The sequence below is a fragment of the Saccopteryx leptura genome, chromosome 11 (genome assembly GCF_036850995.1).
Source record: "Saccopteryx leptura isolate mSacLep1 chromosome 11, mSacLep1_pri_phased_curated, whole genome shotgun sequence".
NCBI classification, from domain to species: Eukaryota; Metazoa; Chordata; class Mammalia; order Chiroptera; family Emballonuridae; genus Saccopteryx; species Saccopteryx leptura.
In genome coordinates, this window is record NC_089513.1 from 18,066,141 (window position 1) to 18,092,860 (window position 26,720).

General features: G+C 37.9%; 1 protein-coding gene across 1 annotated transcript in view; it reads right to left on the minus strand.

Annotated features, from left to right (window-relative positions):
- Positions 1-26,720, minus strand: part of DCC (DCC netrin 1 receptor) — a 1,139,534-nt gene that overhangs the window by 728,511 nt on the left and 384,303 nt on the right. The window contains exon 2 of the mRNA XM_066352289.1: positions 5,646-5,966. Within this exon, the coding sequence (XP_066208386.1) occupies positions 5,646-5,966 (321 nt within the window). The remainder of the gene's footprint in view (positions 1-5,645; positions 5,967-26,720) is intronic.

Below are 26,720 nucleotides of genomic sequence, written 5' to 3' on the forward strand. Positions count from 1 at the left end.
ATCATAATAAAGATGACACAAACCAATGACAAAGAAAAAATTCTCAAGGCAGCCAGGGAAAAGAAGAGTACAACATATAAAGGAAGGCCTATTAGATTATCATCAGATTTCTCAGCAGAAACTCTACAAGCTAGAAGAGAGTGGACCCCAATATTTAAAGCCCTGAAAGAGAGGAACTTTCAGCCAAGAATACTATACCCATCAAAGCTATCCTTCAAGTATGAAGGAGATATAAAAACATTCACAAATACAGAAAAGATGAGAGAATTTATCACCAGAAAGCCCCCACTCCAGGAAATACTAAAGGGGGTTTTCCAACCAGATTCAAAGAACAAAAGAAAACAACACCACAAGTAACAGCTCCACCAAGAACACAATAAAACCAAACTTAAACTGTGACAACAAAGGAAAAAAAAGGGGGGAGAGAATGGAGATTAACAGTAGCAAAGGACGATGAAGTGCAGAAATACTTATAAGATAGGGTACTACAATGAATATGGTAGGTACCCTTTTCATTACTTAATGGTAACCACCCTAGAAAAAACCACCACAAAAACACATGACTTAAAAAAGGTAGCAACAGAGGAAAGAAGTATGGAACACAAACAAACAGAAACAAATGATAGAAAAACAAAAGAGAAGAATCAAACTAGATACAAAACTAACAGAAAGCAATTTATAAAATGGCAGTAGGGAACCCACAAGTGTCAATAATTACACTAAATGTAAATGGATTAAACTTACCAATAAAAAGACACAGAGTAGCAGAATGGATTAAAAAAGAAAATCCAACTATATGCTGCCTACAAGAAACACATCTAAGCAACAAGGATAAAAACAAATTCAAAGTGAAAGGCTGGAAAACAATACTCCAAGCAAACAATACCCAAAAAAAAGCAGGTGTAGCAATACTCATATCTGATAATGCTGACTACAAGACAGAAAAAGTACTCAGAGACAAAAATGGTCACTTCATAATGATTAAGGGGACACTGAATCAAGAAGACATAACAATCCTTAATATATATGCACCAAACCAAGGAGCACCAAAATATATAAGACAGCTACTTATTGACCTTAAAACAAAAACTAACAAAAATACAATCATACTTGGAGACCTCAATACTCCGCTGACGGCTCTAGATCGGTCATCCAAACAGAGAATCAATAAAGATATAGTGGCCTTAAACGAAATACTAGAACACCTGGATATGATAGACATCTACAGGACACTTCATCCCAAAGCGACAGAGTATACATTTTTCTCTAGTGTACATGGAACATTCTCAAGAATTGACCATATGTTGGGCCACAAAGACAATATCAGCAAATTTAGAAAAATTGAAATTGTACCAAGTATATTTTCTGATCATAAAGCCTTGAAACTAGAATTCAACTGCAAAAAAGAGGGAGAAAAACCCACAAAAATGTGGAAACTAAACAACACACTTCTAAAAAATGAATGGGTCAAAGAAGAAATAAGCGCAGAGATCAAAAGATACATACAGACAAATGAAAATGAAAATACGACATATCAGAATCTCTGGGATGCAGCAAAAGCAGTAATAAGAGGAAAGTTCATATCACTTCAGGCCTATATGAACAAACAAGAGAAAGCCGAAGTAAACCACTTAACTTCACACCTTAAGGAACTAGAAAAAGAAGAACAAAGACAACCCAAAACCAGCCGAAGAAAGGAGATAATAAAAATCAGAGCAGAAATAAATGAAATAGAGAACAGAAAAACTATAGAAAAAATCAATAAAACAAGGAGCTGGTTCTTTGAAAAGATCAACAAAATTGACAAACCCTTGGCAAGACTCACCAAGGAAAAAAGGCACAGGACTCAAATAAATAAAATCCAAAATGAAAGAGGAGAGATCACCACAGACATCATAGATATACAAAGAATTATTGTAGAATACTATGAAAAATTATATGCCACCAAATACAACAATCTAGAAGAAATGGATAAATTCCTAGAACAATACAACCCTCCTAGACTGAGTCATGAAGAAGCAGAAAGCCTAAACAGACCAATCAGCAGGGAGGAAATAGAAAAAACTATTAAAAACCTCCCCAAAAATAAAAGTCCAGGCCCAGACGGTTATACTAGTGAATTCTATCAAACATTCAAAGAAGACTTGGCTCCTATTCTACTCAAAGTCTTCCAAAAAATTGAAGAAGAAGCAATACTTCCAAACACATTTTATGAGGCCAACATAACCCTCATACCAAAACCTGGCAAGGATGGCACAAAGAAAGAAAACTACAGACCAATATCTCTAATGAATACAGATGCTAAAATTCTAAACAAAATACTGGCAAACCGAATACAACAACATATTAAAAAAATAATACATCATGATCAAGTGGGATTCATCCCAGAATCTCAAGGATGGTTCAACATACGCAAAACGGTTAACGTAATACACCATATCAACAAAACAAAGAACAAAAACCACATGATCTTATCAATAGATGCAGAAAAGGCTTTTGATAAAATACAACACAATTTTATGTTTAAGACTCTCAACAAAATGGGTATAGAAGGAAAATATCTCAACATGATAAAGGCCATATATGACAAACCATCAGCCAACATCATTTTAAACGGCATAAAACTGAGGACTTTCTACCTTAAATCAGGAACAAGACAGGGTTGTCCACTCTCTCCACTCTTATTTAACGTGGTGCTAGAAGTTCTAGCCAGAGCAATCAGACAAGACAAAGAAATAAGAGGCTTCCATATCGGAAAAGAAGAAGTAAAGGTATCACTTTTTGCTGATGATATGATCCTATACATCGAAAACCCGAAGGACTCCACAAAAAGATTATTAGAAACAATAAACCAATACAGTAAGGTCGCAGGATACAAAATTAACATACAGAAGTCCATAGCCTTTCTCTATGCCAACAATGAAATATTAGAAAACGAACTCAAAAAAATAATCCCCTTCACGATTGCAACAAAAAAATTAAAATACCTAGGAATAAACATAACAAAGAATGTAAAGGACCTATATAATGAAAATTACAAAGCATTGTTAAGGGAAATCGAAAAAGATACAATGAGATGGAAAAATATTCCTTGTTCTTGGATAGGAAGAATAAATATAATCAAAATGGCCATATTACCCAAAGCAATATACAAATTTAATGCAATTCCCATCAAAATCCCTATGAGATTTTTTAAAGAAATGGAACAAAAAATCATTAGATTTATATGGAACTATAAAAAACCCCGAAAAGCCAAAACAATCCTAAGGAAAAAGAATGAAGCTGGGGGCATTACAATACCTGACTTTAAACTATATTATAGGGCCACAATAATCAAAACAGCATGGTATTGGCAGAAAAATAGACACTCAGACCAATGGAACAGAATAGAAAGCCCAGAAATAAAACCACATATATATGGTCAAATAATCTTTGATAAAGGGGCCAACAACACACAATGGAGAAAAGAAAGCCTCTTCAACAAATGGTGTTGTGAAAACTGGAAAGCCACATGCAAAAGAATGAAACTCGACTACAGCCTGTCCCCGTGTACTAAAATTAATTCAAAATCGATCAAAGACCTAAATATAAGACCTGAAACAATAAAATACATAGAAGAAGACATAGGTACTAAACTCATGGGCCTGGGTTTTAAAGAACATTTTATGAACTTGACTCCAATGGCAAGAGAAGTGAAGGCAAAGATAAATGAATGGGACTACATCAGAATAAAAAGTTTTTGCTCAGCAAGAGAAACTGGTATAAAAATAAACAGACAGCCAACTAAATGGGAAATGATATTTTCAAACAACAGCTCAGATAAGGGCCTAATTTCAAAAATTTACAAAGAACTCATAAAACTCAACAACAAACAAACAAACAATCCAATAAAAAAATGGGAAGAAGACATGAATAGACACTTCTCCCAGGAAGAGATACAAATGGCCAACAGATATATGAAAAGATGCTCAGCTTCATTAGTTATTAGGGAAATGCAAATCAAAACTACAATGAGATACCACCTCACCCCTGTTAGATTAGCTATTATCAACAAGACGGGTAATAGCAAATGTTGGAGAGGCTGTGGAGAAAAAGGAACCCTCATTCACTGTTGGTGGGACTGTAAAGTAGTACAACCATTATGGAGGAAAGTATGGTGGTTCCTCAAAAAACTGCAAATAGAACTACCTTATGACCCAGCAATCCCTCTACTGGGTATATACCCCAAAACCTCAGAAACATTGATACGTGAAGACACATGTAGCCCCATGTTCATTGCAGCACTGTTCACAGTGGCCAAGACATGGAAACAACCAAAAAGCCCTTCAATAGAAGACTGGATAAAGAAGATGTGGCACATATACACTATGGAATACTACTCAGCCATAAGAAATGATGACATCAGATCATTTACAGCAAAATGGTGGGATCTTGATAACATAAGGAGTGAAATAAGTAAATCAGAAAAAAACAAGAACTACATGATTCCATACATTGGTGGAACATAAAAATGAGACTAAGAGACATGGACAAGTGTGTGGTGGTTACCAGGGGTGGGGGGAGGGAGGACAGGGGGAGAGTTAGGGGGAGGGGGAGGGGCACAGAGAACTAGATAGAGGGTGGCGAAGGACAATCTGACTTTGGGCGAGGGGTATGCAACATAATTTAATGACAAGGTAACCTAGACATGTTTTCTTTGAATATATGTACCCTGATTTATTAATGTCATCCCATTATCATTAATAAAAATTTATTTAAAAAAAAAAATGACTACATAAGAGCCCGTTGGTTTATTATTTATTTATTTATTTATTTATGTATTTTTTTTTTACTGAGAACTAAAGATTGAGTTTGAAAGTGGCCCTTCAAATCTGCCTACCCATTTGAAGACCCACATTTATTTCAGCTAAGATTCATTTGCATGGCTTTATGTTCCCTATCAATTTTTCTTTTTAAATCAAAGCTTAACCTTTAGCCAAATCATTATAGAAATGACTAAAAATTTGATTTCTCTCCCTATAGGTCTAACACTAAATAGGAAAAAAAAATTATATATATATATATATATATATGAGTTGCCCTCTAATCACAATAAGTGGGACCGAAATATCAATATCCAAAATTAAAACAGAAACTCTTCATCTAATTACTAGTTATTGAGTCAACACAGTACCAAGCATTAAGATATTTGGAAGCACCAGTGAAAAATGTTATTCTTCATTTGAAGATCTACTACGTGTTGCAGGTCAAGCCATTATAATTAAAATAAAATTCACTAAAGGCAATAAACAAAAATAAAATTGCATAACTTTAGTACTAGTAAGGCTGTAAAATAGAATGAATTTTTCTATTGTATCTATTAATAGAAAATTCTCCCATACACATAGTGAATCAATTTGAGCCAGACTTTGTTTTGCAAAAACCTCAGAAAGCTATGTTGAGTGTTGAGATCCTTCTACTATTTTCGAAACTGCTTTACAAAAAGAAGTCAAGACTATGAGTGCGTAAACAAAGTACATGATTTTATATTTTTTCTTTTTCTTAAAAATATAATGTTTCTGCTAAGATTATTTTCTTATATCAACACAAAGGAGTAATAAGAAGAGATAGAGAAAGAAGAAGAGGAGAAAAAAGAATCCACTTACCCGCTACAGAAACTTTTGCCGTCCGGCTAACAATTGACCCAGTGTCTCCCAAAGATGCCTCACATTGGTACAATCCCTCATCTGGCTTGTGGTGCCTGGAGTGAAGTATATTTTGTATCAACAGAGAGCCATTTGGAAGCTGCTGCTTTCTTTCATCCATTCCCAAGGCTAGGTGGATGCCATCTTTCTTCCACTTGATAACTGGGACTCCTCGGTCGGACTCTGCGGAGCAGTTCAGGAGGACATTTCCTCCCCGCATGGTGATGGCATTGGAAGGTTCCGACAGGAAGTGGAGAGATGTAAAAGGCTTAATCTGGAAACCTGGAACAAGAAAGCCCAGGGGAAGAAATGTGTTTATTCCAATAGATCTCAAGCCTAAATCCCCTGGTGCTTCTTCACAAAACTTTTCCAAAAAAAGCTAGGTGCTTTGAAACAGGGCCATGAATAAAGTAAACTTAAAATCAAGGATTTTGTCTTAATGAAGCAAAATAGCACTGAATTAAAGTCACCATAATTAATGAAGCAACTGAACCAAAGTGTAATAATATGAAACATTTTAAATTTATACAAATCTATGCATGGCCATCATCACCAATTAGTACTTGAAATTTTAGGCATAATAAAATTGTCCAAATAGAACTAGATATTGTTTTAAGTTTGTTTTTTTTTCTTTACAGGGACAGAGAGAGTCAGAGTGAGGGATAGATAGGGATAGACAGACAGGAACGGAGAGAGATGAGAAGCATCAATCATCAGTTTTTCGTTGCAACACCTTAGTTGTTCATTGATTGTTTTCTCATATGTGCCTTGACCGCGGGCCTTCAGCAGACCGAGTAACCCCTTGCTTGAACCAGCGACCTTGGGTCTAAGCTGGTGAGCATTTTTTATTTTGCTCAAGCCAGATGAGCCCGTGCTCAAGCTGGCGACCTCAGGGTCTCGAACCTGGGTCCTCGGCATCCCAGTCCAACGCTCTATGCATTGCGCCACCGCCTTGTCAGGCAGAACTAGATATTTTAAAGTAGCAATGGATAGTAGCACAGTAGCTCATTTTTGGGGTACCATTTCTATCTCTCCATTCTGATTATAGTATCCATTAAATATTTAAAAAATCTACTCAGACGCTGTTTTACTTACAACAACAAGAAACCAACTGTGAACAGAGTAGAAAAAGTTATTTAGAACAAAGCTCAGGTGGGTTTTAAAATAGGTAAATAATTCCACTTGCAGAAGTAAGTCAATAAAGCTACTACCAAAATCACAAATCCCTGACATTTCTAAATTTCCATCCAAATGTTGCTCATGAGCCAGAAAATCTAAGTGAATATTATAGTTGAATTTCTTTCCTCCATAAACATAAGTGAACACAAGAAAGCAGCAGAAGAAACAGAGAGTCATTTATGAATCCTGAGGGGGTAGAACAAGTATAATTAAAGAATATTCTTTTCAGGACTAGCCTCATGGCACTTATCATAATACTTGGTTGGTGAATCAAAGGTCATTTTTGATGTCTCAGGTCATTGAGCTACTCCTTTGCTCAGACAGGTATATACCTAAGTCATTCAAGTTAATCTACTTTTAATTTCATTTTTAACCATCTCTGGGGACAAGGAATTCTACAATGTCCCTTGGTGTCCTGTTCTTTATATTTAATCATTCTTAGTCTCTAACTGAATTTTCTTGATTCCATTTAATCTCATTTTCTCCTCAATCACTTTGTATAAAAATGCAGAGGAGATGGACATGTCTTTGTAAAATCCCTTTATACTTTAGAAGTGGCATTCAATTTTATTTTAAAAATACTTGCTAAATTATATTTTAATCTCCTTTTTTTTTTTTCAGGATAACAATCAACCTTCACTAGTTTTTCTCATTTTTCTATAATGGGAACAATTCTGTTGTTGTACTTTTTTTTTATCATTTCAAAGGCAGGCATCTAAATTGCTTATAATCAAACTCTCATAAAGAATTGATCCATACTAACTACAGTGGACAGAAGTAGTCCTAGCTTTGTATACTACATTTTCCAATAAAGATAAGTCTGACCAGCTCCTCACTGTTTCTCCATGGTGTTATCTGCCATGTTCTTGCACACCAAATTTTTCTAAACCACATATCTGATGGCTGTTATTTTACTCCTTCTGTTGTTTTTTTTTCCCAGAGAACTGAATCATTCATCATCATACACTCATTTCACTCAACTAAGCAATTCATCTAAAGAAAGCACCTGGCACTTTGGACAAATTAACATAAGTTGTAAAATAACAGTGAGTGTGTGTGTCCACCATAAATGATTTTGGTAACTATCCCAAAAGATATGGCCTGGCCCCTTCCACTGTCCAATAAGCTTCTCTTCCTCACTGATCCTGTTAGTAGAGCCAATCTAATTATTACCATCCACTCTTCCAGTGGTAAGTAGAAAATTGAAAGCCTGGATATTTAGCCCGTGATCCTGTATTTATTACTTAAGATCTGTGACTCAGACACAATTTTTCAATCCTCAGAACATCAGTTCCTTCATCTATAAAACGAGAGCACTGAATTCTAAATTTAACATCCAATTTGGAAACTTTTCAGAACTAGGTTGAATTGAAGGCACCAATCAAATGAACCCAGCTCTAAGTTTACTGAGATGCAGATTGTTTTTACTATAACTGCATCCCCCATCTCTACATAGTATCTTCTTTACAAAAGAAAAAGAAAAGAAAAGAAACAAGCTAGTAAACACCTAGCTTGAGATACACCAAGGATGGGAAAACAGAGAGAAGTTCCAATGTCCTTGAATGTCAAGATATTTAACAAAGTAATACCTGCAATTTACGTACAAATAGTCTTAATAAGGTAGAAATAAATTGAGAATTCAAGACCAGGCAACTATATTGAAAAGTATTTATTACTCTTGTTTTTCCTGGGTACTGACTATATTTAAAACAACAACTTTATGTCGATCACCTAATTTATGTCACAGAACACATAACACATTTAACTCAGCCATTGATGACAGCATGTTAATGAGCATCTGTGCCTATTATCACAAGTAAATAATCCACTTAATCTGGAACAAGGAGGTTATGACAGTTTTCAGTGCTGTGAGCACATAATTTACACAAGTTAAATAAAGATGAACTTTTCTTCAATACAATTACCCTTGCAGTTTGCTGGTAGTGTGAGCTTTATAACAATTACATTTTGAATAAGTGGCTCTGGAATAAGGTACCTCACTGCTCTGAAAAACATGTATTAGTTACTTAGTTCTTAGAAAAGACAGACCGAAGCAAATAGATTCTGTTGGGAAATAATAGGTATGTCTCCAATGGTCCCGTTTTCAAAGATTCAGTGCAGGCTAGACACAAAGTGCCTCTACTCCCCAGTGACGTATTGCACATAGACTAAAGAAATGTCCAACTAATACATTACACTGACTTCAATTTAGGTCTCCCTCCACCTCATCTTTTAGAGTTTTCCTTAGAGGGATTTTTGTCTACCAGTATATATCTTAATATAAAATAATTTTGTCAAGCTGTTTCATCCAAGAATCAATCTGAAATCCACTGCACCAATTCACTATATAAACAGAGAAAGAGAAACGATACAACTGAAGTTGACAAAGAAGTAGAGATAACTTTTGGAGCTTGTAGATCAAAAATATGGGCCTGGAATATGGGCAGGCAAGAGCTTGAGGAGGGCACAAATTCCTGGGAAATGGGTGAGAGAAATAATCGGAAAGCAACAAAAGAATGATTTAGAAGAGTCAAAATGGAACTACTTACTTCACAATTTTACAGAGGATTATACATTAGGATGACAATTGTGGGAATTTCATCCAGAAGAAAGCCTACTAGAGAAAATTTTGTTATGCTTTGTTTAGTTTTATTTTTAAGATGCCAGTGGTCATTTTGTAGAACAGTCAAATAGTAACATTTCCCAGCTTCACTTCATAAAAGGAGCAATCCTTTTGGCCTGTTGTAACATGCCATTAGGTAATTATATTCTGGAGACATACACTGGAGAATACCAAAATTCTCTCCACTAAGAAACGTGCATAACTGAGTCTGACACCAGAGTCTCTGACTAGAATGAGTGAGACTCCAGAGCTCTCTCTCTCTCCAACTGTTGGCTTGGGAAGATTTCTAAATCTTCAGGATTTAGGTATAGGCCATGTACGCATTTGACTAATTGGTATCTTTTCTTAATCTGTGTCAGTCTGGAAAAAAGTAATCAAGTGTCATATCCTAATTAGACATTTTTCCTTTTCTTCTTCTCTTTTTCATACAAGGAGCTGCCAAAAGGGCAGTATATGAGCAAGTACCAGCATAGTAAAACCTTTAATATATCCTGAATGAGGACACAGAGAAGGGCCCTATTCTTGTAGGGTGACCCAAAGAAGCAACATTAACATCTATTTGCTTTAGCTTTGTCACACAGAAATACACATCAGAGGTAACACTGTAAGGAATATGCCAAGTTTATATTAATTATCTAGAGACAGAAAAGTCGTGTAATGCCTTTTAGAAATTCACCAAAAGGATCAAACAACTAGTAGAAATATTTCTGTAAGCTAATGCCCCTTTGTGCTTGCTCTCCTTATCGTATTCTTGTTAATTTCAAAGACGCTTCAGTCACAGAGACAGACAAATGTAGAATGGGTTTTTAAGGTATGACATTTCAGCTACAATATCAAACATTGTTAAGTGTGAAAAATAATGCCCCATGGAGTCAGACATTCCGGTCCAAGCCTCAAATGTAAAAAAGCTTTTGGTTAAAGCAATAAAAGTTAAAAATGAAATTTATGTAAAGTAGCATGGAAGTATAGAGAGACTCCTGAAAAGATTTTAAGATTAGAAAATGTCATACAAATCCCCATAGAACTCGATATGGATGATTTTATCCCTTTAAAATTACAAAAACTTTTTCTTTGGGATGCTTGCAGATTTTGATGATTCTCAAATCTTGCGATCAACCCAGAACACTTTGCCACTATTATCTCTTCTTAGAAACAGATACCATGGCCATTGCTTATCCTGTGTTGGATAAAGGGCCCTCCACTGAAGGAAATTAAAATTACCCTACAAACGATGGCATATCATTAATTTTCACTTCATCAAACATCAGCACCCACGCAATTGCAACTCTGGACTTCTGCCCCAGCAAAAGCTTATCATGTTTGCAAGGCTTTGCTATAAAGGCAATTTTAAAAAGACAAAACAAAACAAAACAACATGAATTAACAGAACCCCTTACTAGAAGTCAACCTTACCAGGTTTAGGATATCAGACTGTCTTTCTCAAATTATGGTCCCCGACTGGCAAAGCATCACCACTAGATCATGGGGATCCTTGTGTTCTTTGAACTGTCATGCTAGAATTTTCCCAATTTTGGAAATGTGTGCAATTGGGGACAATTATTTTCTGAGTAGGGAGATGAGGTATGGCAATGATCCCTGAAGGCAATTAATGGAACACACTGTAACATATATCTTATTATTATTTGTTCTGAAGTGCAGAAAGGGCCAAGAAAGCAAGCTGTTGTTGACAACCCCTCATCTTTCCTCTACGGTAACCAGCATTCTGTTTGGACTCTAAATAGTTGCACTCCTTAACACAAAATTAAACCTCCACAGTCAGTTGAACATTTACAATGCTCCTTGAAATATTCTTGGTTTTTCATACAAGGAGCTGCCAAAAGATATCTATTGATCAGTTACAATAGCTACAATCCTCTCCCAAAATAAGGTTTGGTAAATATAGCGTTTTCTTTCTTGGGTTGCATTTCTTTCACTAGATTTTAGCTCTGTGATCAATGGTAGCCTTTTAAAATACTAAACTTGAGACACTCATCGGGCTGACCTGCCCTTCAGTTCAGTTTGGTCTCTAGATGGGCAAACCGGTAATAGCACGCCCTCTGCTATAGCCTGGGGGTGTGTTTTATGTGCTTCATCTTAATGCAAGACTTGAACTTCAGCCAGAACCAGAACCAATGACCATGGGGACTTCTGTGAAGTAACAGTGCCTTATTTTTTTTCCTACTTTGATTAGAGACATAGTAAAAACAGTTGTCAGAAGATATGGTCATATCTTTAAAAGATTTTGTGAATTCCACCCCTTGCTAGAGACAAACATATTTTAAAGCTGTTTGACTTTAAGTTTTTATTACTAACCAATGGAAATAAGAAATGAATTAGGTTTTCTGGAATTTATTCCTGATGTTAAATAATGTAAGGAAGACTTACCAGAATGAAACAAAGGTGCATTTTACTATGGGGATTTTTAAAGTATCATTAAAATGGAGGGAAATTTTGGATTAAATTTTGAATGAAAAATGTTAAAAGACGGTTCAAGTTCCTCTCTCATTAGAATTAACAGACTTAGTAAATAAAAGTAAGGGAGGTCAGTTAAATGTTAATTTCATATAAACAACAAAGAATGTTTTAATATAATCATGTCCTATGTAGTTACATTACATAAATATTGCATAGGATATACACTAAAATGTTCTTGTTGTTTACCACAAGTTCAAATTTTACTGGGAATTCTGTATTTTATCTGCAACCCTACCCTCCATGAAATGACTTCCTTTCAACCATGGCAGAGTAAGCATATAGTATACGAATTCATACTATTACACTCAGCTCTCACAGGGCATTACAAAGAAGAGTGAACTCTTGGAAAGTTACCATGATTTAATCAGAAAAGTGATTTTAGTGTCAGGACATTTCCTGACCTAGTCTAACACACCAAATATCCATGTAGAAAGATTGTGGAATCCGATTTGCTCTTGACAAAGTGATTCTTTTATTTCTGGTTCTGTTTTATTTTTTTACAAGACAGGGAGCAGAATTCAGAAAGATACACCCAAGCTGTGGAGTTCAAAAAGCAACTGCCCCAGCAGAAATCTTAGCAAGGCTGTAAAGAGGTTCTGCATCTGACGTTCTGAACACAGGGAGCATCTTCCACAGAACAGAGATCTGATGTTTTTATAGGGCAAGAAATGTGTGCCCCAGGCAACTGAGTGTCCTCTAGCTAAATCCAATGGTTAAAACAAGCAATAATACGAGCCAGGTTAGAACGAGGGGAATAGCTTCCACATTTCTTTGCTGCTTCAATAGCTAAATCTCTAAACTACAGGTTGATTTTGCTGTGTGATACTGGGCAAATTGTAATGAGATTTTTTTTCAGCTCAACAGGTAATGCAGTCTGCCATCTAGTTTATCATTCCCCAGGCCTCATGCAAAATTAACACTTAAAAGGGAAACTTTGATGTGCTGCTTAATCTGCCCTGGGTTTGAACATTTCCTCCACTCTCATTTTGGTGAAATGTAAGCTGGTTTTCTCCTACCCTGTGTTTTCCATCAATCTTTCTCAAAGGAGGGGTATGCATGGCTTCACACAAGTATACTACTGTGAACTGGGACACCAAGAAATGATAACCAGAGTACTGAAGAGTGCCTAGTGCATAGGAACATCTCCATCAGGATGGTAGTAGAAAGTGGATAAGCATTGGAGATATCATCAGTTGTGATGGGGTCAATTGACTTTCTGAACCACGTTATTCATTGTTATCCATATTTAGTAACACAGGTAGGAAAATATGGGCATAAAGCCAAATATGGTAATAATAGCTCATAATCCTGTTCATCTGATGATAGCCTTTGTTAAAAATTTGTATGCATTTCATTCCATGAAATTATTCATTTTTTGATTTGCAGTGATTTGCTTTATTACTCACATCCATAATAATATTTGGGGTGGGGAGGGAGAGAATAAGAATGAATCCTTACACTTGCCTTTCTTCTTCTAATCCCATCATTGGGTATTGTCTTCTTGACTCTATCTAAACCCATTTACCTGTCAAATGCTCAAATGCTCCACCTCCAAATGCACACTGTGAGTTAGTGCTTCAACATATAAATTTGGGGAGAATGCAAACATTTAGTTCATAATAGACATAGACCAATTATTTAGGGGAATCTGTAGGGACACTGAAGAGTACATCCTACAGCCATGACTTGGAATGAGACTGGCCTTCTCCAGGAAATGCAGGGAGGCCCATGTGGCTGGTTCAGACTGAGGGAGAGACAGAGTTTAAGGAGATAAGGTCCAGAGGTTATAGGGAGATATGTAGGATCTTGTAGGCAAGCGAAATAAATACCTGTGCTCGAACTCTGAAGAGGATGGAAACCTAGTAGGTTGTTTTGATCATTAGAGTGAAAAGGTCCAACTTATGTTTTAAAAGAGTAGTTCTTAATAAAAATGGATTTTGCCTCCCAGGAGACATTTGGCAACATCTGGATACAGTTTTGCTTGTCACAGTTGGAAAGAGTGGTACTGGCATCTAGTAGGAAGAGGCCAGGGATGCTGCTACCCACCCCACAGGAGAGAAGTGTCCAGTCCAAAACATCAATAGCACTGGAGCGGGGAAACCTCATTTTAGAAGATTCACTCTGGTTGCTGTGATGAGAATAGGGTCATTGGAAGAAGGAGAAAAAATGAGCTAGGAGGTTCATTCAACAGTCCAAGTCAGATGATACAAATTGGACCAAAACATTGCAGTGAACATGATGAGAAATGGTCAGATTTAGGATCCATTTTAAAGGCAGTCAGTGGGGAAGATGAGGGATTAGATGTGAGATGTTCAAAAAGGAAAAGTCCCAGGTAATTTCAAGTAGATGAATAGAGCAATTTATGTAATTTAGATGCAAAAAATGAGCACCCTGTTGTCAAAGAAAGTTCTCAGCACAAAGGGTCAGGAGACAGGAGTTTTTGGTCTAATTCTGTCACTAACCCTCTGAGTGCAGGCCACACCACTGGGACTCATATACTCATCAATAAAACCGGGGCCTGGACTAGATCACTTCTAGGACTCTTTAGCTCTAGCTTTATGAAAGTCTATGAGTTCATACCTATTAACTTTTCTACTGACAAGATAAATTACCCTCCAATTTAGGAGGAAATCTGTTATATGAAGAGATTTGCCATAATCACCTGTGATCGGTTTATCACAGATTTACACAAGACCACAACAGGGGCATTTACTGACGGTGCCGAGAGACCAACAACCTGCCTTATTATCCATAAAACAGGGAGACAGTCTCATCTTTTTTCTTGAAGATAAAAGACTTCAGAGGTCACTCTGCCAACAAAGCACGAGCTGCTTTATTATGATTCATGAGAAATGAAGTATTCATCTTGTGGAAACTGCTGTTAAAAATATGAAGGATTAATTCCATAAGGTCTGACAGGTCCACAGAAAGCCTTAAAAATTTAGCAGCCTTTATGGCCGATATTGTGGTATAAAGTGTGATGGGGGGACCCATGGTGATAAAACATTTGCGTTACAGGAGCCTGATTTTCTTAAAATGGAGGGCAAACAGTGATTTTCATTAAAATGCTGTCATTCACTTTGTCGTGATATTTACTGTATCTTGTCCCAGCTGAAAGGTGATATTTTCCTGCTTAGTTCATTCATGACATCAAGAAGGAAAACCCACAATGATAAGAGAAATATCAACTCTGGAATTGACAGCCAATGAGCTTTCAACTGCTCAGAAAGTCAGCATTTATTAAGGTTTTATTCAATGGTGATTTTGGTTTAATGGAATATGACTTGGAGAGCAAGAATGAAGTCTCTTTAGAGGATTAGAAACATAAGGGAACTTCTGAACCCTACCTATGCGACAGACGCACGATCTTTGTCAACTTCAAGATGAAGGAATATGGTATTTATGCTCCCCCTCACCTAAAGGAAACCAGAAGATAAAGACATGTGTGTTTCTCATTTAAAAAGTGCTTACGGAATGCATGGGTTGGTTGTTCCAATTTCTAGAAATATTTTAATTAGACTCTTCCTTAGAATTCAATGCTTATTATCTCGGATAATAAGCATCATGGTAGCAGGAGAGAGCTAAAACCAAAGGCACTTTGTGCCCACAAAGTGGTTCAGAATTGAACATGGATGGGTCAAGGAATATTTTTAAAATATAATATACCATACTTATATTTTAAAAATAACATTATTCAAATGAATAAAATCATGTCAATACCTGAATGTCTGGATGGAATCTGGAAAGTTCTCCAGATTAGATTTTTAATAAATCCTTTGTCAGCCAAGTCTGACTACAGACATCAAACAAAGCACAGGGCAAAGATTCTGCTGGGAGTGCTGTGTTCATTATGCTGCAAGTGGCTCCAAGTTTGCTGGCTTTCCAATAAGACATGTCTTCCAGTAATATCTTAGAACTAGTTATAATTCTTGGTCAAGTTAAATAATAAACATTGATTCTCATCAGGTTCTTATTTTGAAAAATGGAAAAGTTAGACACAAGTCTGCAGAGATAGAAAGTCTCATGGAACAGCGGTGACAGTCCCAGGTCTTAAAAGTGATAGCTCTTTCTGCTACCTCAGTTGTGGCTCCATTCTTTCTACCACATATCATATTTATGAGACTTTCTTCCCTCCTACACTGCAAACTCCAAGGAAGCAGAAATTAATCAGATCTATCTCTCTATATTGCACAGCCCTTAATGGTCCTATCCTATCTCAGAAGTCTTTAGTACGTATCTAGTGAACAAATAAACTTATATAGACAAAAACATGAATAATTTAGGAAAATTACCTATACCACTGAAAGAAAAACATAACATAGGTGGAAAAAATAGAAATCTAATTCCTCTAGCTTAGCTGTGAATGACAGAGATTACTCAATATTACTGTCAATAAAAAACAAAACTTTTTAATATCCATATTGATAACATTTCTTTGCATATTCTGAGACAAGGTTGGGCAACTTTTTCTGTTAAGGGCCAATAGTAAATACTTTTTAGCTTTGTGGGCCAAAAAGCCAATTTTGAGGCTATTATGGTTATGATGATTTAAAGGTAACCATTAAAAAATGTATAAACCATTATTTCAAGTTTAACACCTTAACCACTTGACCATCAGTGCTACTAAACCATTATTCAAAATCAGGTGGAGGCCCTGGTTGGTTGGCTCAGTTTTAGTGTCAGCACAGAGTGTGGATGTCCTGGGTTTGATTCCTGGTTGGGGCACACAGTGAAGAGACCATCTGCTTCTCTACCCCTCTCCCTGCCCCTTCTCTCTCTCTCTTTTCCCCCACAGCCATGGCTCAATTGGTTTGAGTGCTTCGGCCCCAGGCACTGAGGATGGCTCCATGGAGCCTTCGCCTCAGGCATTAAAAATAGTTCAGTTTCGAACGTGGCCCCAGATGGGCGAACATCGGCCCCAGATGGGGGTACGGGTGGGGGGTTGCTGGGTGGATCCCAGTTGGGGAGCATGCAGAAATCTGTCTATCTCCCCTCCTCTCACTTGGAAAAAGAAGAAAAAGGGGAGAGGGAAGCAGATGGAGAGCAAAATCTGGTCCTATTCTCAGAAGGTGATGCCACTGATTCGGGCTTGAAGCTGTCACCTTGTGCTAGACCCACTACCCTTACCACCACATTTCTCTTGGTAATGGATTTACCATTTACCAGAGCTTCAGCAAGAACATCTGGTTTATTGGCTATGCACACAGGTGAACTTCTTTATTATAATCATTCATTTATTCACACATTACTGAACATCTACTAAATGCCTATGTAGCTCCCCAACTACGTTGTTCCTCTCAATAGCTTAGTTCAAGACCACATACCTATTATTCCATCCTCTCCTTTCTTATCTCTCTCCTCGTTGCCCCTGAATACTCCTTATCCTGCCTAATGTCCACACTGCCTGCTCTACTTATTCCAGGAGCTTAGCAGAGAGAGTCGTGGGGAATCCTGTGAAAAATGTATTCTTCTAATTGCTGATGATATTAGAAAGCATATGCTATTATCATAGCATCATTTACTAGAAAGCCTCAGAGAAAGAAAAAACAGTCTTATTAGCTTTTTCACTTTATATAAAGAATTACTCAAGGTGAAGGGAAAAACCATTTCTTTCATTTCTTGCTGCAATTAAGCCAGCACAGACCAACCTCCCTGCTGAGGCACAGCAGTATTCCCCTGGCTTAAAGAGGGTTACAAAATTTCAGTTAGATATAATCAATAACTCCTAGAGATGCACTGTATAGCACAGTGACCATATGTAACAATATTGTGCTGTATGCGTTAATACATGCTAAGAGGCTAGATTTTATACTGTTTTTTGATGACAAAAATTTTTTAAAAGTTGAGGGTAGATAGAAGCTTTTGGAGGTAATGGAAATGTTTCTGGAAATTTTGATTGTGGTGATCATTTCACGTGTTTATATAATACATATCTTCTAAGTCACCAAGTTGTATATATTAAGTATGTATAGTTTTTTGTAGGTCAATCATAAATCAGTAAAGTGATTTTAAAAATGGGTAACTCACAGTCCTGAAGAGCGAGGGACTTACAGTATCAATGGTGGTGCCTTATGGGTTTCTGAGGTTGTTCAAACACTTTCTACCATTCCTCTATATGCTTTTATCCAAGCACTTTTTATGTATTTATCTTATTTGACATTCAACAAATTCCTTTCACACCATCTCTAATTTAAAACAAAAGAATCACAGCAAATAAATGATCTTCTGTGTTACCATTTAAGAATAGTAAAAGCCTATATTTGGCTAAATACTATAATAAATAGCATGCTGCCCTTGAATGACAGAAGCTAAAATTCCATGGAGAGGTCCAAGGAATATCACAGAACACTCAGAAGAAAATTTATATACAATTCTCAGGTGAAAAATGAAACTAAGAGCAGAAAATATGCTGAGTTTGCTAAGTGTGATACACAGGTCTTTATCTCAAATGTGGGCTCCTGTACAATTCCTCAGCGAGGGACAATTTCCCCCATAACCTATGATCCCAGACAAACACTTCTGCTTCCTCTCTTATTCTGCCCCGCTATAGGCCTCTCACCCACTGCCTGTAACTCTTTTATCCTCACATCACCTCGAGATGTCACAGAACATTCAAAGGGGGTTACTTTTGTATATAACACGTTGATTTGTATGATATAGACCAGAACTACAATTTGAAAAACAAACAAACCATAATTAGTATAAAGTTTAAATCATATTAACCAAATCTTTTATTATCATTTTACATTAAATCAAATAAAATCTCTCTTGCCCTTCCAATTCCTTTTCTCTCTGTTTAAAAAACAGCATGAGGCCCTGGCTGGTTGGTTCAGTGGTAGAGCGTCGGCCTGGCGTGCGGGGGACTGGGGTTCGATTCCCGGCCAGGGCACATAGGAGAAGCGCCCATTTGCTTCTCCACCCCCCTCTCCTTCCTCTCTGTCTCTCTCTTCCCCTCCCGCAGCCAAGGCTCCATTGGAGCAAAGATGGCCCGGGCGCTGGGGATGGCTCCTTGGCCTCTGCCCCAGGCGCTAGAGTGGCTCTGGTCGCAGCAGAGCGACCCCCCGGAGGGGCAGAGCATCACCCCCTGGTGGGCAGAGCGTGGCCCCTGGTGGGCGTGTCGGGTGGATCCCGGTCGGGCGCATGTGGGAGTCTGTCTGACTGTCTCTCCCCATTTCCAGCTTCAGAAAAATACAAAAAAAAAAAATATAAAAAACAGCATGAGCACTATATCTCTGCTATTGCATAACCAGGGGAATGAACAGTATAGACATGAGAAGTAATAATGGGCAACGTCACTTACAGTCAGATCCATGCACTTGCACATAGGGTGGTCAGGGGGTTGGGGTTGTGGGTTATGGGACACATAAAATCATGGGTCAGTGTTGCATTAAGATTTGCTGAAGGTTTCTATGTAGTTTATAGACACTGCAATCATTTCATTCATTTTTGTTACATTTCCTAGTGACATACTTGGACTTTACTTGGCAGTCTCATTGGATTCTGTTGGTCAGGAAGTAAGTGTTACCTTTATTCTGCAGGTAGTAAAAAAGGCTCAGAGAAGTTAATTGACTAAAATGACAGCTCAGAAGACGATCTAGTAACAAAATCTGGATTTGTCTTAATTTTAGTCTATGACTCATTCTTTATTCTGTTTCTCATCCATGTCCTTTCTTTTTTTCAGACTATGTAAAAATTTACATTATACAGCCAAGTAGGGCCAAACCAGCTGAGAGGTAAAACAGGAAAAAGGCATAATATTAATTAAAATATTTGGTATAGACTCCCCTCTAGCTACTGTGATTCCAGAAAAGGCATTAAGCAGGGTTTAGCAACCTTTGTGGTTTTATGAACATATAATCTGGAGGAGGGAAAAGGTCAATAATTCTATGATACCCCAAACCTCTTGGTATAAAATGGTTTATCAGACTATCAATTTTGTTACCTGGTCAGCTCACAGGGATATAAGCCTAGTGTTAACACAATGAGCTCTGGCAGGAGAGGGACTGTGATTAGCTGGCAGCCCCCTCAGGCTGCAGCCACTCTGCACTTCCAGCCACAAACAGAAGACCGAATGCCTGTAACAGGGCTGGGGACAGTGGGGAAGAGGTTTTAGGGGCAATACCGTACTAGCAAACCATGTCAACTTCACTTTCTCCTTAGGTTGTCCCTGAATCTCTCTCTCTCTCTCTCTCTCTCTCTCTCTCTCTCTCTCTCTCTCTCTTTCACACACACACACACACACACACACACACACACACACACACACCTGAATTTATCCTGTATAACTGATTCTGTGAACAACCAAGACATTTGGTCATCAGAATTGATAAATATCAGACCTCCCAAATTTAATCCAGAAAGTTGATTCATCTACCACATTATTTTAATACCTCATTTAAATATCAAGAACTATGTCTAAAATTCTGTTTAAAGCCCCCTTTCTGTTTACATTTAGCACTGGTAAACACATAACAGACAACAGTTATAAAAGAGAAAGGCCACTATTGAGTGGCGCTAGTCTCAGGGCACGAGGTTATCTTGCCATCTTTAACATGCTCCATGAACCAAACAGCAGTAAAGGAAAAAGAGTGGACATTTTGAGCTTCCTTTAGTAATTACTTTCCAGTAGGTTCAAAGTTTAGGTCACTAGCTGCAGGCCTCAACTGTAACCCCTTCCTTAAGGGTGAGTAGGACCCGAAGACCCTCATAACCAGACTCTGCAGATGGGAGGCAACCAAGCACCCTACCTGGGCTCTCCTGAAGGCATGTCAGTAGCACAGTTGGTAAAGGTGGGAAAAGCAGCTTTTAGATAGGATTGCTGTTAAACAATTTAGTCATTTACCATCAATGTAAAAGAAAGGAAAATTTAACAAAAAACATACGACTTGAGGACAGGCTAATTACGACATTACCCATTTTGCTCTTGGCTAATTTCATGCTAAATCTCTAGGGTGATCCTCCCTAGGATAATCATTTAATTTCTTATACAAATCAGATACTTGTGAGCCTTAAGGGGACTAAATTTATAATTGTGGCAGGACATGTGTAAGTTACAATTGTTTTAGGCAACCTGGGATGTATGGTCTCTAACCTATCAATATTTTAAAGATGATACAGATGTCTATAACTTGTAACTTCCTTTTTTTTTTTTTAGAAATTTGTTTATTTTTATCTAATAGTGAGAAATCTCACCAGGTGCTAGAAGCATTCAGAATTAATTATATTGAGATATAGTATTCCTATTTCTATTTCTGAAATTTATAATATACTGTCATCCTTCTGGATTTTTAGTCAAATTAGCCTTTAAAGAGAATTATTGCTTCAGTTCATCTAAATGGTGGTTACTCATTAAAAGACAATTCTTCAGGCCCTGGCTGGTTGGCTCAGTGGTAGAACGTCGGCCTGGCGTGCAGAAGTCCTGAGTTCGATTCCTGGCCAGGGCACACAGGAGAGGTGCCCATCTGCTTCTCCACCCCTCCCTCTCTCCTTCCTCTCTCTCTCTTCCCCTCCTGCAGCCGAGGCTCCATTGGAGCAAAGATGGCCCAGGCACTGGGGATGGCTCCTTGGCCTCTGCCCCAGGCGCTGGAGTGGCTCTGGTCGCAACAGAGTGACGCCCCGGAGGAGCAGAACATCACCCTCTGGTGGGCGGAGCATTGCCCCTGGTGGGCGTGCCGGGTGGATCCCGGTCGGGCACATGCGGGAGTCTGTCTGTCTCTCCCCATTTCCAGCTTCAGAAAAATACAAAAAAAAAAAAAAGACAATTCTTCAGGTGGAGACAAAAGGCAGTGCTTATTGACATACCTCCTGACAGTAAGTGGAAGGCTCTTATACCGGCATGTAGCTGGGAATACATTAATGTAGACAGAAGGGATTAAACACGCAATTGGTCTGAGTGAAGGGGACTATGAACCAAAAAGTATCACACCTCCTGACTGTCTGCAAAACAACTGTGAAAAATGACACATGAATTATGGTAGAAGGGCTGTAGCCACTTAGTGGCCACTATTGACTCCACTGGCTTTGACCATAAAGAATAATGGCAGAATGAGGCATGAGAGTTGGGTTCATAGGGAAGAGCCCTGCTCCATCACATTCAGTGACTCACAACTCTATGGCCTTTTGCTTGATAGTGGTGGGTTCAATGCTTTGACATAGATAAATATGTTCAGAAAACCTGTGCAGTCAATGCTGACATCAGCAGCTAACAGTTTAGCATGGCCACAGCTAAAAGCAGGGGGCTTTACAGAAGATTGACTAAGGGAATTTTGGTTGCATTCATTAGTAGTTTATACATGTAGTTTTTCAAAATTATTTGCTTAGTGTTAATGGATCTTCAATTGACCACATCATTGCAGTGTACAAGCAACTACTAGGTCAGTATAAACCCTAATCAGATTTTTGAAACTTTTTCTTTGTTGGAAGGAAAAAAAAGGAGGACCACTATTTATTATGTTGATATTAGGGAGGAGAAAACTGAGATTAAAGTCTATGACAAATTACGACTTGACCAATGGATGAGTTTGAATCTGAAATGCTATCTTTGACTCTAACTCCATTTCTGATGGTCAGATTTGTTTCTCTGTGTCTGGGCCTGCAATTTTTATTTTCTATCAAAGGGCCAGATAGTACATATTTTAGGCTATGTGGAGCACTTACTCAATTCTACCACTGGAGTGGAAAAGCAGTCAAAGACAATATGAAAAGAACTGGTGGGACCAGATTGCTGCCCCACTCCCAGCTCCTAAGTAACCATCAGCAACGAAAGCAAAAAAAAAAAAAAAAAAAAAAGAAAAAAGAAAAAAAGAAAAAAAAGAAAGAAAGAAAGAAAGCTAAACCAAAGAATGAGTAACACACTAATAGTTAAGAATATCTTACAATCTTGCCCTCGTAAGACCTCCAGTAAGTAAACTCTGGATAGGAAAAACTGTTTATTTTAGCTTTCCCGGCCTCCTTCAAGGTCTTTCCCCTTCCCAACAGCTGGGTATCCAGGGCTTCACTATTGACATCAGGGATCTCTTTTCATATTGCCATTCAGCCCTGCCCGTCCTGGTTGAATCTCACATTCTAAATATGGCTTTCTTATTTTAAAAACATATTCAAAATAGCATCACCTAGTGGGGGAAAGGGTAATGAACTTTTCTTTTAACCCATGTTAATGATGACCAACACTTTTACGCAGACGATATCTCAGGTCACCGGCTATTTTTTCGTAATTGAGTATGAAAGTGAAACAATCTAAATAAACTTCAGTATACTTTATTTATACATAATGAATTTAAATGAAACTTTGTACATGTCTTCTACATATTACATTTTCTGCATATTATATATTTTAGTACTTTTTTTAGTGTGGTATACTGTACTGTATAGCAACAACCTACGTGTAATGGTACGCAACATGTTTTGCAAATAGATCTGGTTTTGCTGCACATTCCTTTTGAAACACACACTTTACATGTGCTAGTTGGATTGAACATGACAAAGAAAGATTTTACAATATCCTTGATTCGTATGTTCAAACTGCGAGCGGTTAGAAGATAGTCCAAGTTTAGACGGCTCGACACCATGATTGTTTTTGTTTACTGTACCTTTGGTTTTGCGATCTCACACCTGGAAGAGTGGGGGGGGGGAAGGAGTGCATGAGAATATAGAATGGTGTGTGCTGTTTTTCAAACTTCGACCCTCAGGGCAAAGAGTCACAAATACAATAATCCTATATTACTCTGAGTTTCAAAAATTGAAATAGCTAATACAAGTACAAACACGAGTTAACTCATGAGTGGTCAACAATGTTTGAGGTGTGGGCTAGCTAAAATGACTTAATGTGGCAACCTTAAAAATTATTGCAGTTGAATAGAGGTTTATATTTATTTATGTTTCATTAAATAAAGTAATCATTTATTCAGTCTCTATGCTAGATAGAGTGGGAATGTTCCTTAACAAAGCAACTGAGAGCTGAAGCCATAAAAAACATATAGGATCCATCCAGTACATCTACTCTTAAGAAGTGACCTCAGAAAATAAATCCAATGGAACAAAAATGACTGTATCAAAAAGAAGCTCATACAATGTTTGCTATCAGAGCCAATCCAGCTGAAATAGAGACATAGTAACTGTCTAATATTAGGGAGCTAGATAAATAAATCACAAATAAAAGATATATTAGAAAATAATCAAAATTATCACCATGAAGACTAGGATGAAAGCAAATAAGCAAATCACTGTGGTAGATCAGTGGCTGATTGGCTTGGGGGTAACATTTCCTTCTAGCTACACCTCAGATGATGGCATGACCTCAGCCAATGATTGCACATGAAAGCCCTCTGTACCATACCGTTTCAGTGCTCTGCATCTGTATAAAGCTACGTACATGAAGAGGAAATAACTCTTTTGCTATAGGGGGAAATGTGGACTGCTGAAGGCACAGCGCAGACAAGGGCTAGCTAGGTCATGAGGCTGAATATCCTTTTTGTACTCGGTAACTCCACCACCTCTGAAATGCACAGACAGGCCACATCTCTTGCTTATTGTGCATTTTTTCCCTCTCATTTTGAAGCTTACTCCCTCACTCCACAGAGGCCAGTTAGCAATGCAATAAATTAATTTGTACTTTGGAGCGAACTCCTTAATCCTTTTTGTTCTCTTACCTCCCAATCAAACACACACTCTCACATTTGCATGTATTAACATAATGAAACATTAATTACACAGTGTCTAGGATAGGACAAGCAAAGCGCTTCAATCAATCTCAATAACTCTCATCAGGAAGGTGAAAAATACTGCCCAGCCTTATCAGGACCACATAATAGGCACAAACACAGGCCTGGTGCCTGTTGTGGGTGTGATTTATAACCAGCATCTGAAAACAAAAAGCAGAAAATTACAAGGAGACTAATCAATAACAATTATCTTAATGATAGATGGACAAATTTTATTCTTTTGTTGGGTGGTATTGCCAGTCTAGTGGTTTGTTTGCAACAGGGGATAAAGATTAAGCACAGACAGCTCTAGAAAGCCAATGATGTCTGGAAATGCCTAATTCCTGGGAGCAAAGAGTTATAGAATTATCTGATTTCCCTCAAGAAATTTTGCATATTCATCTGAACAAAAGGGGTGGATCACGGTCTCCTGCATATCTGTCTCCTAACATTTTTAGATTTCAGTTGGACGTCCTAGCCTCCCTCCACATATATGTGTCCCTCTGCTTAAGAAGGTCTGAATTCACCCTGTGTTACCCTTGGAAGTCCATTCTGCATGCTTATAGCAGGCATCAGTTCTGTTTGATTGTTGTTAAACTATGTCAGTTGTTAATTATGTAAAAATTGACACACAAGGGCACCATGTTTGGAACCTAGCACTTGAAAACATCTGCAATAGCTCTCATACTTCTCAAGATTTTTTTTTTCTGCAAATATCAATCATGATGACATATGTATATTTGGGTCCATAGAAGCCCAGTTCTTGCTGGATTTCTTCTGAGAACCATGGAGGAGTAATAAATAGAGAGAGAGAGAGAGAGAGAGAAAGAGAGAGAGAACAACAAAAGATGCCATTGCATGCCTCTACTCCATGGTTTCTCAAAATGGCACTATTGACATTTGAGTCTGGAAAACTAGGTAGTCTTTGCTGTGGGAAGCTGATTTGTGCATTGTAGGATGTTTAACAGCATAGCTGGTCTCTACTCACTAGATACCAATACCCTTTCCTCTTCCCTTCCAGTCCTGTCAATAAAAAATGTCTCCAGCCTGACTTGTGGTGGCACGGTGGATAAAGCGTCAACCTGGAAATGCTGAGGTTGCCAGTTCAAAACCCTGGGCTTGCCTGGTCAGGGCACATATGGGAGTTGATGCTTCCTGCTCCTCCCCCCTTCTCTCTCTCTCTCTCTCTCTCTCTCTCTCTCTCTCTCCTCTCTATAATGAATAAATAAAATCTTAAAAAAAATGTCTCCAGGCATTACCAATGCCCTCAAGTAAGGGACCAGAAAAATCATCTCCAGTAGAGAACCACTGCCCTTTGATCTTCTGTACAAGAATCAGGTATAATGTTCATTTTTTAAAAAAGTAATTTAAAGCAATCTGCAAAATAATATTTGATTATGCAAAATTTTTTTATTAAATATTCTTTGAAATGAGTGGATTTTACTCAGCTTGGACATCAATACTTGAAGGCATTTTTAGAACTCAAAAAGTCAAGAAACCTAAGTTCTATTTCTGATGATCACATCCTGACTACATGGTCTTGGGCAATTAATCCTCTCCTTTTTCCCTAGATATTACTTTCTTCTCCTGCAAAGTGAAGGGCTTGGGCCAAGTGATTTCCAGGACCCTGCTAGGTAATGTTCTATGCTTCTACCATTAGAAGAGTGGACTCATACTCTTTAACCAGGACTCTCCACATGCCTCCCAAACGTCCCATCCAGGGTGGGCCACAGTTCTTCATTCAACCCTTCCCTCTCTAAGGGCAATAAATGTGTCTCACTGACTTTAGCTAACACAGTTCAAAATTTTAATCCCACAGAAAAGAAATACTACATGCATTAAAATAAGAACATGTAGCCTGACCAGACAGTTGCACAGTGGATAGAGCATTGGACTGGGATGTGGAGGACCCAGGTTCAAAACCCCAAGGTCACTGGCTTGAGTGCAGGCTCATCCAGCTTGAGTGCAGGCTCACCAGCTTGAGCTTGGGGTTGCTGGTTTGAGCAAGGGATCATAGAAATGACCCCATGGTAGCTGGCTTGAGCCCAAAGGTTGCTGCTA